Source organism: Populus trichocarpa, chromosome 6 (assembly GCF_000002775.5).
Source record: "Populus trichocarpa isolate Nisqually-1 chromosome 6, P.trichocarpa_v4.1, whole genome shotgun sequence".
Classification (NCBI taxonomy): domain Eukaryota; kingdom Viridiplantae; phylum Streptophyta; class Magnoliopsida; order Malpighiales; family Salicaceae; genus Populus; species Populus trichocarpa.
In genome coordinates, this window is record NC_037290.2 from 6633193 (window position 1) to 6647620 (window position 14428).

Consider the following 14428-nt stretch of genomic DNA (forward strand, 5'->3'; position numbering starts at 1 on the left):
ATGTTCTATGCTTTCCCTAGTCATATATATGAAAATTGTACATCAGTTTTTCATTTTCATTTTTCAAATAATGGATAGGGATGACATCAGCATGCTCCATTTCTTGTCTTAAAACAGGGCCCAAGCCCAAAATATGATTGGGCCTAAAAGAAATCATACTAGAATTTTTTATTGTGCAGCAGCGCTCAACGTCCAGGTTGGTTTCGCGTAGAGTCTGGAATGATGGAGAGAGTTCCAGAGTTCTAGTAATGAATCAGTAGGGCTGCTTTTAGGAGCCAGTCGGTCTTCTTTTCTATTACCTTCTCTTCTCTTCGCCTTTCTATTTATATTCATTTCTCTTCTTCTTTATCTTTCTTATTATCTGTCTTTGCAATTGCATCATTTACCGCTACCCGTACTATTATTATTATTATTATTATTATTATTTTCATTATTGTTTTAGAAAAGCGAGAACAACAATATATAGGGTTGGAAGGGAGTAGTTAATAGAAGAAGAAGAAGCATGGCAAAAGACGGACCCAACTGGGACGGATTGCTCAAGTGGAGCCTTGCCCATTCTGATGGGACTTCTTCTAATCGCAATCTCAGGTAACTTTTAATTGATGCTCATCACAACAAGTAGTTGTTGTATTTTTTAATTTATTTTTAATTAATGTTAAAGAAAATGAAATGAATTTAAATTGGATGATGTTAGCGAGGAGGATAGAAGATGGTTTATGGAAGCAATGCAATCAAAAAGTGTTGATGTAGTAAAGAGGATGAAGGAGATAACTCTTGTGATGCAGACCCCTGAACAAGTGTTGGAGTCTCAAGGAGTTACTCCTGCTGATATCGAAGGTTAGACTGAGTCTGAGACCCACTCTTTCATTCATTGCCTTTTCCTTTCTGCGTTTTTGTTTACTTATCATCATCTACTTACCTTGACAGATTTGTTGGATGAGCTACAAGAACATGTTGAAGCCATTGACATGGCCAATGGTCAGTTTTTCCGCTATTTTACATATTATCTGATTTCTCAGATGACAGAATCCCTCTCTCTCTGTTTTTTTTGTTCGCAATGCCTTATAATTCAAAATACTGGGTTCCCTGTAGTTTGTTCAAATAGATGCTTTATGTCCCTTCTTCGCCTGGCCCTTTAGTTCAAATAAATACTGGGTTCCCTGTAGTTTGTTCACCTTATTGGTTGATATTGTTGGCACTTGGAAGGGGAGTCTTTTGTACTGTGGGTAGGGTGACACTCTGTGCAACACAACTCTATAATGTGATGTCTCTCTTTCTGTTTCTGTTTATTGTAAATTGTTACATTTTGGAACTTATTGATAAAGTTGGAAATTTGTGGATCATCTACTATGCATGGGTTTGTATCATGACATGTTCTATGAGCTATATGTCTTTTAATGAATGAAGAGTGACAAATGAGATGAAATTATGCTTGTGGAGTTATTACTTTCTATGAAAATATGATTTCATCTTAGCTTGGCTCTGTTACTTATCAATATGCAATAATTCAGTTCATTTTGACTCTCTTGTAAGTTGAGTTTCCCTTATCTGCTTGATATATGGATATGTGGCAGATCTTCACTCGATCGGGGGTTTGGTTCCTCTCCTTGGTTATCTAAAGAACACCCATGCTAATGTTCGAGCAAAGGCTGCTGAAGTTGTAACCACCATTGTCCAGAACAACCCTAGGAGTCAGCAACTGGTTATGGAAGCAAATGGTTTTGAGCCTCTGCTTTCTAATTTCACTTCAGATCCTGATGTGACTGTTAGAACAAAAGCACTAGGTGCAATATCATGTAAGTACTGTTTTTGGTTGTATGTGTTGATCTTGATCATTAGAGCTTGCATGTCGGTTTTGTTTTTGCTACTTTCCTTGGTTTAGAAGGTTCTTAATGCGAGATTCATTGTTGGTGATTCACAGCTTTAATCCGACATAACAAGCCAGGTATTGCTGCATTTCGTCTAGGGAATGGTTTTGCAGCTTTGAGAGATGCCCTGGGTTCTGGGAATGTGAGATTTCAAAGGTATTTAGAGTGGTACTCTGTTTTTCTGCAATCGATCTTTCTCTTTGACCACTGATGAATTGTGTACCACTAATTTATTATAGACAGTTGAAAAAATCAAATCTTTTGTTCAACTGAGAGAAATGAAAGTTTGGTTTTTGCCAGTACTGACTGAATTGATTCTTGATTTAGTTCTCCGTTTTAACTTTATAAATTTAATTTTCAGAAAAGCGCTGAACTTGATCCATTACCTACTGCATGAGAATAGTTCAGATGGCAGCATAGTCAGTGATCTGGGGTTCCCCCGCATAATGTTGCACCTTGCCTCAAGTGAAGATGCAGAAGTACGAGAAGCTGCCCTTCGTGGCCTTCTTGAACTTGCTCGAAACAAAATAGATGGGAACACTGGTAGATTATGTGAAGATGATGAAATATTGAAGCAAGTCCTTGAAGAACGGGTTAATGGTATCAGCCTGATGTCACCTGAAGATCTTGGGGCAGCTAGGGAAGAAAGGCAGCTTGTAGACTCCCTCTGGAATGCTTGCTACAATGAACCATCATCTCTACGTGATAAGGGGCTTCTTGTTCTCCCTGGAGAAGATTCACCACCTCCTGATGTTGCCAGCAAGCATTTTGAACCTCCTCTTAGAGCTTGGGCTGCCAGACCTGATGCTGGTAAAAATCCCGGTACTGAAAAGAAACAAGCACCCTTGTTATTAGGATTGGGCCCTGCACCTGAGGCTGCTAATGTCCAAGGGACCTCAAGTGGTGAAGTCAATGGTGATGAGCATAACACCACCTCTACATAACGCTCAGACAATTTCCAAGGTTGTCAACGTGATCTATAGATTTTTGAGTAACTTGTTATGTCTTTTCCTTAATTATTGTTTTCCACTTCTAGTGCGCACTTATTCTCTCTTAGTGGATTTTTTTTTGGTGCTCGTAGTAAAGTGGGATGGATCGAATATTCATACTAGGTACTCTATATTATCCCTAGTGTACATTTGAAGTAAAATACGTGTGCTTGAAGTCATGTTATGTCCTCTCCTGATGGTGTATGTAAATATATATCCTCCTCTTGGTTCTAATTTGACTTGAATTGACAGATCCTTTGATTGTGATAATGGAACAGGGATGGTAACTTTGTTCTTTATAACACAAGTACGAATTAAAGATTTGTCCATGTTTCTTACTTGGTGTTTTGAGTGTGTGGATTCCTCAACCAATGTGTGGGATTTTTGTTGCCGAACTTGAGATCTTTGGATTATCACGTATTTTTTTTTGTCTGGATGTCAATACGATTAGTTTGACATTGCTCCCGGACAATCATCCAGCTCATGTAACATCTTCAAGGCAGGACTTTGGGCGTATGAAATGGTTGTAAACATTTGTATTGTAATGAGACATGCGTTCATGATGAGATCATTGTGCTCACAGATTGACATGGTTTTTAGGTGGCCTGCATGCAATCTAATTCTACAGTCATTTCCTCTTTTAGGTGGACAGTGATGCCAGCCAGGAACACGAGAAAGAAGGTAGTTGAAATCCAGAGCGTCTACTTAGCCCACTGAAAGGACTGCTTGCCAATGCATGTTGATATCCATCATGGTGTAATGGAAGCAAGCTTATTAAAAGAATGAATTGGACTCTATCTCTTAAGTTATCGGTTCCTTTCTTTAAAGGATCTGTTTTGGCTAGTCGTCATTACTTTTCTGAATCTTCACGAAGGCAAACTATGTGGTTGCTATGGTAGTTAGAGATGTATTGTAACAAGATCATATCTTTCTGGGCAATAGCTGATGTTGCTGAAAATGCTACATTCAATGTTGATTTTCATTTTTAACTGTCATCATTCAATGATGCATATTTTTCTTATATAATCTCCGGAGGGACCATCAACTATCTTCCTTCTGAAAGGCTGCCGTCAGTATGAAACTGGGAGCCGTAGCAAGAGTTCCCCTGAAGGAAGTGGGTGTGCATACCGTTTAAAGATTATAGCTGCCTGTTTCAGAGGAGTATCTTTTAAAATTCAGAAAACTGCAGAATATAAATTCCAACACTGGAAAAAACCGCTTCTAAAAATATCAAGACGATCGAAGTAAACAAATTACACGTCCTACAATAGAGGACTCGGGGGAAAAATGAAAACGTAAAAACAACTGATTTAACTTTTTTTTTTTAAGAAAAAAAAGCTGGGAAGGATAACAGGGTGTTGCTAACACCATTGACTTCTAGACAGCTATAATTAATTTACCTGTGCTGGCGCTCATTTAGGAGGACAGAAGGTAATAACATACCGCGAGGCCCTGCATTTGTTAAGGCTGGAGGAGTCATCAAAGGCATAACTATAGGCCTTTGGGCATATAGCCTTGAATAGATGGGCAAAAAGGGTTGGCTTGCAAGTCTTCGGGTTAGCATAATCCCCTGTGCAGCAATACTTGGCCGATTGCATAGCCAAGCAAGCACTTTTACACCCCACAATTTTGCCATTGCTCCTGACTTCCAGTGCAGATGGACAACATATGTTTAAGTCGACTTCACACGATGCAACTCCGCATCCAATTCCGCCCCCAACTGGTGCCATTGAAACTGGCAAATTAAAGCCATCAACTAAACTAACATCGTAGAAATGCAAGGGTGAAGTAGATGATCCAAGAGTCATTTCGACCATGGTTGCTGGGGGAGTGCCACCAGTGCCTTGGCAGCGAAGTAAGCCTGAACAATCCCCGGTGTCACATGATCCTTTTCCATCATTGTCGAAGGAACATCCTTGCCGACCCCATATCCTCCCTGACCACTTGTCGGGCACATCAATGACTACTTCCTCACCACAGCCAAGAAGAAAACCGCCATCTTTCGGCGTAGAGTGACCTGCACCACCAAGTACTCCAGGCCATAGGCTCTCATTGCAGTTATTCACCAATATGAGCTGTTCCCCATCTGCAAACAAGTGTTCAAAAACAAAATTAAAAACACACTTTAAATACACATAAATCAAGAAGGTAAAATATAAATTAAAGAGCATAGCAATCACTTGTAGTGGGGAATGAAGCAAGCAGGTAGAGGAGAAGAGAAAGCCGGAGAACTGATGAAAAGGACAGCAGCGACATAGTTTCAAATGAACGCAGCAGAATGAAAGATCACAACTAGGAGCTTATTCTTAAGTAAAGCAGTTAATGTGGATAGAGGACATTGTGTAACAATGGATGGCTATGTTGCTGAGTCCCACTGATCTCACTTTTCTTTTCTCTGCTCTCTTTTCACTTTCACTTTCACTTTCAAGATGAAGGGTATATGTGCGTTGCTTCCAGTGGGGGTTTCTTTTCTCTATCACTATATTTGCTCCTAACTTGACTCACTAAATTTGCTAGTTCGCCTATAGCTACTGAGCTATAAATACATAGTTCCATTGAATATTGGAGCAAAAGGGCCTCTCAGAGAGGAATAAATTGCAAGAAAGAATTGTTAATTAAGTTCACAAATTAAAGTGAAGAAGCTAAATTCAATAAATTGCAATCAGCATCTTTCAAAGGATCACACTTAAATGTGATCAAAGTACTTCTGATCATGTGATTTGAGAATAAAACCCACTTCTTTTTTGCATTTTGTCACTATTTTCTAATTCAAGTGGCAGCTCAATGCTTATGGCTTTAATTTAACAATGATAATATTCATCATTACTAAAGGAAAAAGTTGCAATAAACATTTATCCTCGAATATAATCATTCCTCTCGCTTTGTTCTTCTTCTGCCACAAGTTCCTTCCTTTCACCTAGCTAAAGCGAGATTAATTAACGGCACATACTACTTTTTTTTTTTGTAAACAACGACTTACTTGTAAATCACAAGTGGTTTCGACACTTGCTCTTAATTTACACGGTTTTTATTTATATAACAATTGTTGGTTGATTTTGATAATCATCAATCGTTGCAGGTTGATTGTTTTTCGGTCTCTTTAATTTCTTAATCTCGTAAGGTATACTTGCATCCAAAAAATTAATATCTCTAAATTAATTTTTTTAATAATCTCATGAACTTTTGTGAACGCATGTTCTTTTTACTGTAATAAATTATTGGTAACGGTGCAAGTTTTTCTTTGTGAAAAAGACGTTGAAAAATTTATTAAAATATGATTAATAAGTATTTTTTAGGTTAAATTAAAAATGAGGTCTACTCATTTTTTGGGTTAAAACTTTATTAAAATTTAATTTTTGACATAAGCTCTTTAATATTAGAATATTAAGATGATTTAAATAAATTATGAGTGAATGAAAAATTGATCTCAAGGAATGTTTTGGTGAAATAAAAAAACCTTCTAAAAGAACACTATCCCATATAAAAAAAAACAAAAGTTTCTTGATGTTTACAAAGTGGAAAGTTAGAAGGTTAAAATTGAGTACAAAAAACACCCAAGTTTTTAGAGGAGAAGTTATAAGAAAAATGAGCTTTGAGCATGCCCGTTCCGAAAGGTGAAATATATTTTGAGTATAATATAGTAATGTATTAAGTAATTTCATTACCCATAAATCAACACTCTAGAACAATATCCAATAATAGTTCATTTATCCTAGACGAATTTGTGAGTAATAAAACTATAAATACACATAAAATTACATATTAAAACCATTAACACATAACACAACAAGTCATACACAACATCATCAGACAAAAAATAAACATCAACATAACAAATAAAAACAACATCACCACATAACCAAAAACAACATTCACACACAACATAACAATTCAAAAACATATCATGCAATAATATAGTAAATTGAGATAAAATAATTAAATTTATTTCTATATATTCAATTACTAATTACAAGGTAAATTCAATAATAACAATTAAAATTAATGGAAATACATAACAAAAATAACAATAGATAAAACAAAGAACAAATAAAAAAATAAAATCTTAAAGCAAATGAAGAAGAGGAAGTACATACCTTTTATTTTGCTGAAGATTGAACTAAAGATTACAAGCCAAAAACGCAAAAAATTTGAAGGAAATGAAAGGGAAAAACAAAACTTTGAAAAGAAGCAAACGAAAAAATGAACTGAAAGGGCGGTCGCTGGGATTTATAGCGTATTTTTCCTGACGGAATCATCGAAGGGCATTTAAATAATATTAATTTTAATTATTCTGTCGGTGGTGTTTCGAAAATCCGTCGGTAAATTTTGAATTTCGCACCAGAATTTTTAATTACCCTCCATATTTTTTGCGGTCCGTCGGTAATTCCGTCGGCACCTGCACGCGATCAGAGATGCATTTAATGCCTTGCCCTTTGGAATTCGCACCGTTCGTCGGTGAACTTGTCAGTGATCATGAACTGCCGACCAATGCTGATGGACGGGATTCCATCTGCAAAGTCGTCGGTGATTGTGTCATTTCCACCACCCTCTGTAAAATGCCGACTGACTTAATCCATCCACAAAGTCGTCGGTGATGATTGTGGCATTTCCAGTGAGGCTACTGTGAAATGCCGACGGACTGTAATCCGATCGCAAAGTCGTCGGTGATGATTGTGGCATTTCCAGTGAGGCTACTGTAAAATGCCGATGGACGTAATCTGTCTGCAAAGTCGTCGGTGATGATTGTGGCATTTCCAGTGAGGCTACTGTGAAATGCCGACGGACTGTAATTCGTCCGCAAAGTCATCGGTGATGATTGTGGCATTCCAGTGAAGCTACTGTGAAAGGCCGATGAACTTTAATCCGTCGGTATGGACGTCGGTGATAGTGCAGTGTGCAAGAAAGATTATGTTTGTATTGTCTATTTACCTTCTTGCAAACACTTAAATTACAAACTGTCCATCACACAAAACAATAATAACAATGCTTAAACAATACAAACTTATAAAATAAATATTTCGTGTTACAAAATATATCATCTCTAATATATATTACATGAAAAAAAATGTTTTACACGTTGCTTCATTATGATAGTTTGTCAGAATTTTCTTCTTATTCGTCGTTAATTGAACAGTCATCACCTTCATCGCAATCTTCAATATGAGTATCATCGATCATCATCTTCATCAACATTTGCTTGTCCGCTAGAGTTCAAAACAACATTCAACTCCTCTGCGTCAATATCAACAAGACTATCATCGAAAACAGAAAAATTTGAATTTTCTTCGAAGTCAATCGAAGGAGCAACTCGATATGTTTCAACCAACTCACTAACTTGAAAGACTTCATCTCGCACACTTGTGTCTTCGTTCTCATCCTGAACAACGTTGACACGACCCCTGAGTTTCATTTTTATAACGGATAACCAATCAACTCTTGATCGATCCTTTCTAAAGGAAGGGGTGTATGTGTAATAACCTTGTTGACATTGCTTTGTGAAAACAAAGACATCGTTTACGTTGCGGAGTCTAGCTTTTGAGTTGATTTCGACCAGACCATAGTGAGGATCAACTTTGATTCCTCTGTCAGTCGTGTCATACCAATATCATTTGAATAAAAACACATGTAATTCGGTAATTCAACAAAGTTTCAACAATTTATGAACAAATATAATTTTACAAAATCTAAAACAAACCATAACAAGTACAAAATTATACATTCATATACTACAAGTTTGTTTGAGAAATAACAATAAAACATGTATATATACTAACAAAATACATATACTAAAAAAACAATAAAATTAACATTTAAATGTTAAAATTACTTACAAAAAAATGATAAAATCCACAATAAATCAGAATACGGATGACGTGACCACAAAACTTAAAGAAATATGACTTGTGCTGAGAAGAGGGATTTTTTTTTAGGGGGGGCTGGTTGTTTGCAGTTTGGGAGGGGAGAGTTGGGATGGGGAAGAAAAAGGAGAAATAGGGGAGGAGAGGGTCAGCAGAGTGGCGATATATTAACTTTTCCTGATGGAATCACTGACGGACTAATTCTGTCAGTGATTCCGTCGGCCATTTTGACGGTGAATTGGTCACGTCATTGTACGGAGATCCCGGTTTGAATCCCTCGGTAATTCCGTCGGTAAAATCGCTCTAAAAAACTTCCACGTCAGTGAACCGACTTTTTTTTTTAAATTATGAATATTCTGTATGTAATTCCGTCGGTATATACCGACCGAAGTATTCCGTCGATATATACCGACTGAATTACATATGGAAAAGATTTCGTCGGTAATTATGACCACAAATTACCGACAGAATTATTCCGAAGTCGGTAATTCCGTTGGTATTAAGCGAATTTCTGGTAGTGACTCAAACACGACACAAATATGTTTGAATCCCTTACTTCTTCTCCTTCTAACCATGAGCTGCTTTTTCACAATACTCCATATCCATCCCCATCTAGAATGGTAACTCATGCTCAAAACAATATTTATGAACTTAAAAGAATATTTGATCTTTATATGTCTACTGCCTCCTCCACATCAGTTTTGATAGAACCTGCATTTTTTTCACTAGCTCAAAAACATTATAGTGACGAGAAGCTATGTCTAATGAATATAACGCCTTACTTAAAAATTCAACATGGTCTCTCGTTCCTCCTTACCCAACACAAAAATTCCACATGGTCTCTTGATGGAACCGTAGCTCGCTATAAAGCCAGGCTTATAGCTAAAGGCTTTCATCAGCTTCTGGGCATAAAATTCACTAAAACCTGTAGCCCAGTCATCAAACCAGCTACTATACATCTTGTTCTTAGCATTGCAGTGTCTCATGGATGGTCTTTGCGACAAGTGGATGTTAGCAGTGCTTTATTACAGGGTACTCCAACTGAAAATATCTTTATACAACAACCTCAAGGCTTTGTTCATTCCCAGTTTCCCAACTATGTTTACGAGTTAAACAAAGAAATCTATGGTCTGAGACAAGCACCACATGCATGGTATACTGAGCTGTGTAATTTTCTTCTTGACAATGGTTTCTTCAACTTAAAATGTGACACTTCTTTATTCATTCAACAAACATCTACTATAATAATTTATCTCCTTGTCTATGTCGATGACATCATAATCATAATCATAATCATAATCATAATCATAATCACAGGTAGCAATGATCATGCTAATCGGGTGTTCATAAAAAAGCTTGCAAATCGATTATTCTTGAACGGACCTTGGTACTCTTCCTTATTTTATTAGGAATTAAAGCCTGTCAAACTACTACTGGACTATTTCTTTCACAAAAAGCTACATTCAAGACTTATTAACCAAAATGAATGATGCTAAAAAAGTTTATACTCCCATATCCTCCACAGAGTCACCAAAGCTACATGATGGATCTCTTGCTCATGATGCCACTACGTATAGACAAGCATTGGATTCTCTCCAATACTTATCTCTCACTCGTCCTGATATTATGTTTGCTGTTAATAAAGTCTCTCAGAACATGCACAAACTATCCATCCTTCATTGGGTTTCTGTCAAGAGGATACTAAGATATCTTAAGGGCACTACTAATTATGGGTTATTTTTTAATCAACAACTATCTACATCTCTCAATGCCTTTGCTGACGTAGACTAGGTTGGTAAAATTAATGACAGAACATCCACCTTGGCTTATGTTATCTTTCTTGGTGCCAATCCAATAAGTTGGAGCTTAAAGAAGTAACCTACTATTGCAAGACCTTCAATAGAAAGTAGAAACAAAATATCAGACCATTGCATCTACTCCTGCAGAAGTTAATTGGCTAACCTAACTTATTCAATAACTTAAAACTATTTATTGTGACAATGTTGAGACCACAAATCTTTGTGCTAATACAATATTTCACTCTCACATCAAACATATTGCCATTGATTTCCACTTTGTTCGCGATCAAGTTGCCATACATTTAATATGAGTTTCTCATGTTCACTCTGCTGATCAATTGGCACATTCTCTCACAAAACCTCTTCCAAAAAAACTATTTCAAGCACATCGTTCCAAGCATTGCGCTTGCGGGGCATGATAGAATGGAAAAAAGGAGAAGTTGATCGATCTTGATTAAGAGCAAGGATTTTTTTTTTTGATAATAGTCAATAGTATTAAAAAGAGAATGACTATAAAGATAATAGCCCAGGTTACAAAAGTTTTATCTGCAAAGGAAAGAAAAAGAAAGCAAGTAAGAAAGCAGACAAGGTTTTGAGGCTTTGAAACAGGGGTAGGAAAACATGGGGGCAAAAGAAAAGACAATTGAAATCAGCTCCTCCTTTCTGCAGAACCGTTTGTATCACAGCTGATATGAACATTCTTGCCATCAAGGTCCAAAGAATTGGAGTCAAGCCTCAGCCATAATGTGAAACTTCGGTGAACCATGGAAAAACAGAGTTGAAGGTTAGGGGCAGCGCCATTAAAGATGACATCATTCTGATGAAGCCAAAGATTCCATACAATGCAGGAGAACAAAAGCTGCCATTGAGGATTCCAGGCTTTTATTGCAAAAAACACATCTTGATTCCTGAAGGGTAAGGAAATCATGCTGAAACAAGAAATCTCCCGTGGATACTTTGTCTTGGACAAGGATTATGCCTGATATGCTCCTATCTGATGTGCACGATATGCTGCCCGTAATATGGTGTTGTTGTCTTATGGTAATTGTCTGACTGATTGAGCAAATCTTACTCCACTAATTATGCTTAGTAAAGATTGTATATATTCATCATGAATACAAATATAGAATATCATTCTTCTCTCAAATATTCTGTCCATTTTATTGTTCATGTGGAAACACGATTTTTTTTTTTTTAGTTTTTTAGTTTAACGTGGGTGTCCGGGCCAGCTTGCGTGCACCTCGACTAATCCCACGGGCCCTGAAGTTAACGACCATGTAAGCCTCCAGTGACCATCATATGAGCAACCACAGGGCTCGAACCTGAGACCACAGAGGGAGCAAACCTCTTGGTCCCAAGCTTTTATCACTGGACCACCACCTAGATGGTTGGAAACACGATTTTAGTGTGCCGATCTTTGTGGTTTTATCTTGCTTCTTTTATTTCAGTGATCTTTTTCAAAAGAAGGCTTGATTTGTTGACTGAAGCCATCAAATATGACATCGTACAACAATTAATCTGCTCAGGATAAAGCCTTGTCGTTGTTGTTTATGCAAGTTTCAAACTTTTGTAATGGATCTTGGTACCACATGATAAGATTTGATAGAAGATCGATAAAGCTATTGAAAGCTCCAACGTTGAACTTTAAAGGTCCATTGCCAGGGAAAATTTTTGCAGATATTTTTTCCTTCGCATTCAACCACCACAATGCTCATTTTATCATTTGGTTGGCAGATTATTGAAAGGTGGGCAACTTGGATGGAAAAACAACCTGCTATAGATGCTCAAATCGATAAGTTATCTCTTGGAAAGGAAGAGACAATTCAATGTTGATTTGATGCTTCAGCGGAGGTTACATGAGAAGTTTCTTTAGAAGGAATGAATGTATCACCTCGTGGCTTGTAAGTTTGCTATCATGTAATTGTCTGCTGAGTAGTGTTGTACAGTAACCATAATTCATTGGACAATCCTAGTCAAATAAATTTCTGGTGACAATAGAATTACAGATTCTGCAAATTTATGTGAAGTATTTCTCTCTTTTTACCTAATTCTCTCCATACAAAAAAAAGTTTGGTAGATATCTTCTGTCTTGGTTGACAACATTGCTGATAAATATAAATGAATAGTTGGGGGGTTAAATTTGAGGTTTCCCTATCTGAAATTTGTATTCATGAGCCATCTCAACAAGATGCATCAGTCTGGGATTAAAGACTAGGATTGAAATGAAATTTGCATATTACAGAGAACAATTCATGAACTACAAGAAAGTATTGAATTCCAATGCATATGGAGTTCATAGTTACAACAGAGTCGAGCAAAGTAACACGAGCTGCTGCAGGCTAGTCATCCAATATATTGTTGTATTTTCAGAGAGGAAGATCAAGACCTTTCCCAATATCCACCCCAATCACTTGCAGTATTCCTTTGTTTATTATCTGAAAAGATTAATTAAAATATCCCATTATTATAATCTTGGCAAGGCATAATTATTTCTTTAATTAACATATTATATAAATGAAAAAAAAGAAAACTCACCAATTCTACAACGAAAACTCCAATGAGGCCCATCATACAAGCTCTAGAATTCCATATTTCGGCAGTCCTAGTGAATCCAAGAAATGGGGCTTGGAATTTTGGCTCCACTTTTGGCAATTCCACCTGGGAAAAAAAAGAAGAAAAAAAAAAAACAACCATTTTTATGCACAGGGAATTAAAAAGGAAGTAACAAAAAAGAACCTACAAAAGCAAGAAAAAGAAAGAGCAAAATCAAACAGCGCACATACTCCAGGAGGAAGTTTTGCAGCTTGAATTCTAAAGACCGGCTCCTTGGAGGTTTTGGTAATTTGACTACGATGGTTGAACAGAGAGACTTTCCCGTTACGAGGGTGAAGTGTTACAGGTTTTGTGAGGAGGAGAGAAGATGATGAAAGGAGAGATGAAGGAGTAGCCATTTTGTGTTTTGACTTCTTTCCACCACTCCCTTATCTAATCCCCATTTCAATCTCAATCAAATCTTTTCATGTATTGCCTGGCCCACTTCTTAAGTTTGTGGAGATGGGATGCTCAAGAGATGGGATCGAATGAACGATGGCCCTTTCTTTGCTGCTTTTCACACCTTTCGGGTTTTATCTCTTTAAATGCTGTACATGATTAAGCCCCCGTTTGTAATAGTGTTTTAAGGGGCAAAATTTGATTTATTTTTAAAATTAATTTTGTAATTATGTAATTCACTATAAATCTTTTTTTTTTTCACAAACTAATTTAAAACCACGTAAATTATATAAAAAAATATAATTTTATACACTATTTAATTTTATTAGAAAATAAACCTAATTTAAACGATGTTAGGATCAGGTTATTACCAAAAAGATCAATCTTGAGTGGACAAACCCCCCGAATAATTTAGATCTCCACAAGTGTTTAAATATTTTATGGAGATAAAGTTTTAAGCTAAAAATAAACATGGTAAAAAAGTTTTATGTTTAGATAATTGAGATAAGAAATGTATAATCATAATGTTAGAATAAATTATCTTATTGTCCTAAGAACATAGCCCAACTACTCTCACTTGATGGAAATATATAAAGACAAACACAATAAGCAATTCCTTTTAATTTAATATGTTTTGTATGTTTTAGATCATTTTGATATGCTGATATTAAAAATAATTTTTAAAAAATAAAAAAACATCAATGACATGTATTTCGGCACAAAAAGTTATTTGAAAAGCAACCGCAACCACACTGCAAAACATAAACTATACAGAGAGATAGTTAGTGTTTTGATGGCTATTATTTTGTCAAAACACGACATATAAAGAAGACATATTTTGTAAATATAATATTTACTTATGTTGCATTTTCTAATCATGAGTTTTTTATATGTTATATTTTTAAATCATGACAAGTATGTAT

At 36.2% G+C, this 14428-nt stretch overlaps 3 protein-coding genes across 6 annotated transcripts; 1 reads left to right on the top strand and 2 right to left on the bottom strand.

The window, feature by feature from the left end:
• Positions 1-237: 237 nt before the first annotated feature.
• On the top strand, positions 238-3850 carry LOC7487265 (hsp70 nucleotide exchange factor fes1). Of its 4 annotated transcripts, none has more exons than XM_024604131.2 (7): positions 238-256; positions 443-588; positions 695-837; positions 928-978; positions 1575-1796; positions 1922-2024; positions 2230-3127. In XM_024604131.2, the coding sequence occupies exons 2-7, from the start codon at positions 503-505 to the stop codon at positions 2810-2812; spliced, it is 1188 nt and encodes a 395-aa protein (XP_024459899.2). In that variant the 5' UTR covers positions 238-256; positions 443-502; the 3' UTR covers positions 2813-3127. The 4 variants fall into 4 exon arrangements, with proteins under 4 accessions (XP_024459899.2, XP_024459897.2, XP_002308167.3 ...); XM_024604129.2 differs by adding an exon at positions 3502-3850 and having other exon boundaries at positions 242-588; positions 2230-2831; XM_024604132.2 differs by lacking the exon at positions 238-256 and adding an exon at positions 3309-3403 and having other exon boundaries at positions 282-588; positions 2230-2831.
• A 213-nt stretch (positions 3851-4063) lies between these two features.
• On the bottom strand, positions 4064-5403 carry LOC7487266 (thaumatin-like protein). The gene is made up of 2 exons (XM_002309037.4): positions 5038-5403; positions 4064-4943 (listed from the first exon to the last, which is right to left on the bottom strand). The coding sequence occupies exons 1-2, from the start codon at positions 5111-5113 to the stop codon at positions 4270-4272; spliced, it is 750 nt and encodes a 249-aa protein (XP_002309073.3). The 5' UTR covers positions 5114-5403; the 3' UTR covers positions 4064-4269.
• A 7310-nt stretch (positions 5404-12713) lies between these two features.
• On the bottom strand, positions 12714-13510 carry LOC7454943 (light-harvesting complex-like protein OHP1, chloroplastic). The gene is made up of 3 exons (XM_002309038.4): positions 13298-13510; positions 13050-13172; positions 12714-12949 (listed from the first exon to the last, which is right to left on the bottom strand). The coding sequence occupies exons 1-3, from the start codon at positions 13463-13465 to the stop codon at positions 12881-12883; spliced, it is 360 nt and encodes a 119-aa protein (XP_002309074.4). The 5' UTR covers positions 13466-13510; the 3' UTR covers positions 12714-12880.
• Between the last annotated feature and the right edge of the window lie 918 nt (positions 13511-14428).